A 4,888-nucleotide genomic window follows, 5' to 3' on the forward strand; every position below is an offset into this window, starting at 1 on the left:
GCAAGGAATAAAAGCACCTGGATGTTTCCTTTAACTTAGTTCCCAAACATTGTATGAAGCACCCAATCTTCAAAAGCAGAGCGCATATCAACACCTGTCACTAGTATTAAACATGTGTTGGAATGCCTGCATTGGTTTTCTTGAAAGGCTATCGATTCAAACAAGTTGCCGGTTCTATCAAAATAAGCTAGCTTTCAATACAAAACGGGTTTGGTGGTTTATCAGAAAAAGAAGAAGAGATACATGTATAAAAATATATGCATATTTATATGGTCATAGACACACACAAGTAAACACCACATGTAGACATTCCCAAAAAACATTAACTGATAGCAACAACTGAATGATTAATCACAGAACAGTCGTTTCCAATCTAAACATAACTTGAAATAAATATTTTAAAAAATGCAATAAGAAATGAAGTACAAGAAACTATTCGTCCCTTAAAAAAGTAAAACACTTATCTCCGTGCCCTGGTCTTTGATTTCGAATCAAAGTGATGAGACTTCAGCTTCTTCTTGCGCACCACAGTAGAGGGACCACCACCCTCTCTGAAGGGCATTCCCATGAGAGCAAGTAGTCTATATCCTTCTTTATCTGTTTTAGCTGTTGTAGTTATGCAAACATCCATTCCCCTTGGCTTACCAAGTGCATCATACCTGATCTCTGGGAACACACCCTGTTCCTTGAACCCAATGCTGAAGTTACCATGCCCATCAAAGCTATTGGAGTTGACACCTTGGAAGTCCCTTGTCCTAGGCAGCCCCAAATTAATGAGCCGATCAAGAAACGAGTACATCACCTGTCGCAATTGGTCAACAATGAGTGGACAAAAACACATATAATTGATTTAACTATACAAATGATGACATGAATTTAAATTGCCAAGCCCCAACATTCACTTGTGTAATGTAGACATCTAAACTCGTGCAATCGAATGAGCATAGTCTCATGCTCATCACAGCCTTAGGCATCTACTGTAGTGTGGCTACTGGCTAGCATTTACGAAACATTCAATAGACTCCAGATTGGCATAGCTGATTACAAGAAATGTTGCATCCAAAAAAAGAAATTCTTCGATCCAAATCCCTGATTTTAGTCTCCTCTTAAAACATAATCCTACCTTGTTTATGAATGCCAATATAATAAGAATCTTATATGTCACCATTCCCTCCAATTTCCAAATGAGATTAAGCATCAACGTTTCAATCGCATAAGAACAATGTGCACCCTTGTTTATTATTCTTCCTCACTTCTATTTCCGATATCAATTGCCAACTAAGATAAGATTAGTAAAGGCATGCCCTGATAGGCTCATAACGGACAAAATGAGCCTGAATTCTAAGGGCCCCTCGTTTTATGCCAAGCATGTACAAAAAATCCAAGCCCAGCATTGTGTGGTCCTAGATAAAATGCTCAATCATTGGAATCGAGTAAACATATCAAACATCCGCCCCCAGCCTTTAGGTGCAAGTTTGAGTAACGAGAATCAGCCTCTCCACAAAATGTGAACAGAAGGTGCCTACCTACTACCTATTCTAAACCCTTTTGTAAGAGGAGGCCTTGTGTACTAGGTACAATTTTTACTTTTTTATTGAGTTTATATGATAAATTAAGCATTACTTGAATATTACTCTTGTACATTTCATCTTCAAATGTATTGTGCATCAGATAAGAAAAGTGCATCATTCCAATATACAACACCAGTCACGACCAAGGATGTGTAACATTACCAGGCTTCAATAAGAGACTGATTAATGGGTTTTCAGTAATAGACCAATTTGAGGATGAAGAATGAAAACCTCAATCAGTAACAGGCTCCAAATAAGTGTTGTGTTGGTATTCTTTGTTTACTGGCATATCCATGACAACCTTACAGTCATATACCATGCATGCACCATGGGACATCATTTCATTGTGCAATGCGTTTGGTGGGAAAATCTGGTTTATGCTGAATTTTATGCATTGAAGCCTCATGTAATGGACTCTGTAAACATTTAATTCTAAACATGGAGCATTGCAAGCAATAATAAAAACAAATTCTTGAATTCTAAGTTGAAGATACCATGGGAACAAATTCAAGAAGAACCCAAACATATATGCACATCTAGGGTGAAAAACATGCTCACATTTCCTCTGAGAGTGACAGCAAGCCCAATTGGTTGACCCTCTCTAAGTTTGAAGGTGGCAATGGCCTTCTTTGCCCGTGTCTTCACTGGCCTTTGCCCTGTGATATTTGCCAAATCGCCCATTGCTGCATCCAAACCCTTTGCATTCTGTGCAGCATCTCCGATTCCACAGTTTACCACAATCTTCTCAACTTTTGGAACCTAAACATATGCTGAAAAATTAATATATTTATGAATAATTATAGTAACATCCAAAAATTAAATCAAGGAAGCATCAGAGGTAGAGAATTTAGGGTTTGTAAGTTTCAACAGGCAAAGGAAAACAGTATATTCCTCTTGTGGGTCTGCTTATCCAGATGGACACATAAATAGATGCAGAAAGTATATACATCAGTATATATTTTATTTAAACATCTACATAAAATGTTTCTCCTAAAAAACTTACCAAATAAAATGTTTCCCCTAAAATAATTGTAACCGGGCAAAAAAGCAATTTGCTTGGCAGCGGGGAAAACAGTAATCCTTGTTTGGTCGAGGGATTTGGAAAGAAAAATGAAAAAAGTGTATGAAATTAGATGAAATATAAGTATATTTTATTATTCAAATTATATTTCAATGGCCACTGTATTCAACAAAATTGACGGTGTTTTAAGTCCTACAACTAATAACGCAAAACATTAGGGCTTGTTTGGTTTGTATTTAAGAAATATGTTTTGAGATAAAAAGTACGAAAATTTGTTTGGTTTGGTTTTTTTTCAAAAGATGTTTTGAAAAATTATTTTGAGAAAGAGTTTTGAAAAAAATGATTGATTGGATGTGTACGAGAGAGAGATTTGTTTAAAAAACTTGTAAACCAAACAAGTTTTGAAAAAAAAATTTGGGAAAATTTTTTGGTTTGATTACTTTTGAAAACTAATTTATAGAGAATTTTTCCCAAAATTTTTTGAGAAACACAAACCAAACAAGGCATATAATTTCCATATCTAATGCAAAATAAACGTGAATCTCACTAATACATCTAGATAACCAATCATTTCATGAATTGTTAATCCCTGGAAATCAAACAGGCCCTCAGGTTTCGAACGGTACATAATTTCATCATCCAACTCCCAATTTCTTTTCCTTTCCCACACTCTCCCCCCTTAATATATACGCGATTCTAATCTCTTTTCTTTTCCTACATTTTCTCAGTAGCCAAACACACAAAAAAACAACACCGAACCCCACAATTGCACCGAGAACTAACAAATTACAATCATATTCATACATACACACAAGTATATATATATATAGAGAGAGAGAGAGAGATACATAGAAGCTTTACCTGGTGAATGTTGGTGTAAGAAAACTCTTCCTTGAGCAGAGGGACGATCTTTTGGAGGTAGGTCGTCTTGAGACGATTGAGCTTCTCTGACTCCGTCTTCTCCACCAGGATTATCCCAGACATGGCCTTCACCGAAACGCCACCGAATCGGTGTCTAGGGTTTGTGGCCGGTAACCGTACGGTTGGAACCGCAGGGAATTGGCCGTGAAACGGCGACGCTGCGGAGTGGAGGAGCGCGGGAGAAGAGGCCATTGGAGAGTGTCGACTGTGTTGGCGCAGACCGAAGAGGCCTTAGCTGAAGGTGATGATGAGTGTGCTGTTCGGAATATAGGTCTGGATTTGAGGCTATTTACGGAAGAACCTGCAAGGTAATATATGTAAATTTTGGCGAGGACAAGGGTGGTTTTTGCCTTCGGCTTTATGTGAATGCTTGAAAGGATAAGAGAAAGGTGGTCTTTGGGAGTTTTTATTTATTTATTATTATTATTAAATCAAATTACACTTCTAAAAAAAATCCTTATTTTCATGTATTTCTAGGTCATTTTTCGGAAAATCCTATTTCTAAATATTATGTTTCATTTAGGTCAAGTTTGGAAAGACTAAATAAGTGTACTTTTTGACTTTTTATGAAATATGGGTTGGATTTGGTTTGGGTTTGAAATGATGTGTTAGAGAGGTGATGTGACTTAAATAAGATGATGTGACTTAAATAGGATAGTGACTTTTTGATTTTTTAAATTTTTTGAAGGATGTCAAACTTGGCCTTAATCTATTTTTTTAAATCTCATTTAAGGTAATATGACTAAATCACCATTTTAAAATTTTTAAATATATTTCCATTTTGAAATCAATATGCAATAAAAAAAATAATAATAGTCTATTATTTTATGGAGCAAATTTCTCCCTCATTTTAGGAAGAAAAGCTCTCCCTTATTCTTGTTGAAAATCTCTCATTTATTTTATGAAAAAAATCTCTTCCTTATTCTAGAGAGAAAATATCTCAAATTCAAAATCCTAAATCATCTTACTCTGACATGGAGAGCAACGCTGTGAACATTCACATCGATCAAAGTTTAGACAATGTGAATATCCGCATTGTTTGTGGTCGTTTATATTTGTATACTCATAACAATTGGCCTAATATAAGTCGTGGTAAATAAATGTTAATGTTAATGTGAACTTTTACATTACAAATATATGTTAGTAAAATAATACATTAATGTTGTTTGTGCTTGTATGACTATTTTTGAATGTGAATATTAATATTGATGAATAACGTGATGGTCACAACACCAATTGCAATGCATTACAATGTAATAATTCACAACAAGTAATGACTCCTTACGATATGAATATTAACATCATGTAATAATCATGCAAAACTCATACAATAATCAATGATATATAAACATTCACATTATGCAACAACCATGCA

General features: G+C 35.3%; 1 protein-coding gene across 1 annotated transcript; it reads right to left on the bottom strand.

Annotated features, from left to right (window-relative positions):
* Positions 1-327: 327 nt before the first annotated feature.
* On the bottom strand, positions 328-3,893 carry LOC114261854 (Ribosomal L5P family protein). Its single transcript, XM_028202162.2, has 3 exons — positions 3,454-3,893; positions 2,130-2,330; positions 328-802 (listed from the first exon to the last, which is right to left on the bottom strand). The coding sequence occupies exons 1-3, from the start codon at positions 3,703-3,705 to the stop codon at positions 461-463; spliced, it is 795 nt and encodes a 264-aa protein (XP_028057963.1). The 5' UTR covers positions 3,706-3,893; the 3' UTR covers positions 328-460.
* Positions 3,894-4,888: the final 995 nt, after the last annotated feature.

The sequence above is a fragment of the Camellia sinensis genome, chromosome 5 (genome assembly GCF_055761805.1).
Source record: "Camellia sinensis isolate YWXY chromosome 5, ASM5576180v1, whole genome shotgun sequence".
NCBI classification, from domain to species: Eukaryota; Viridiplantae; Streptophyta; class Magnoliopsida; order Ericales; family Theaceae; genus Camellia; species Camellia sinensis.

Bases quoted from the DNA above. Each gene is read 5' to 3' on its own strand.
- LOC114261854 (XM_028202162.2), bottom strand. From the start codon at position 3,705: ATGGCCTCTTCTCCCGCGCTCCTCCACTCCGCAGCGTCGCCGTTTCAC. The intron at 2,331-3,453 runs GTAAAGCTTCTA...GCATATGTTTAG, and splicing joins CTTACACCAACATTCACCAG to GTTCCAAAAGTTGAGAAGAT. The intron at 803-2,129 runs GTGAGCATGTTT...CAATTGCGACAG, and splicing joins CTGTCACTCTCAGAGGAAAT to GTGATGTACTCGTTTCTTGA.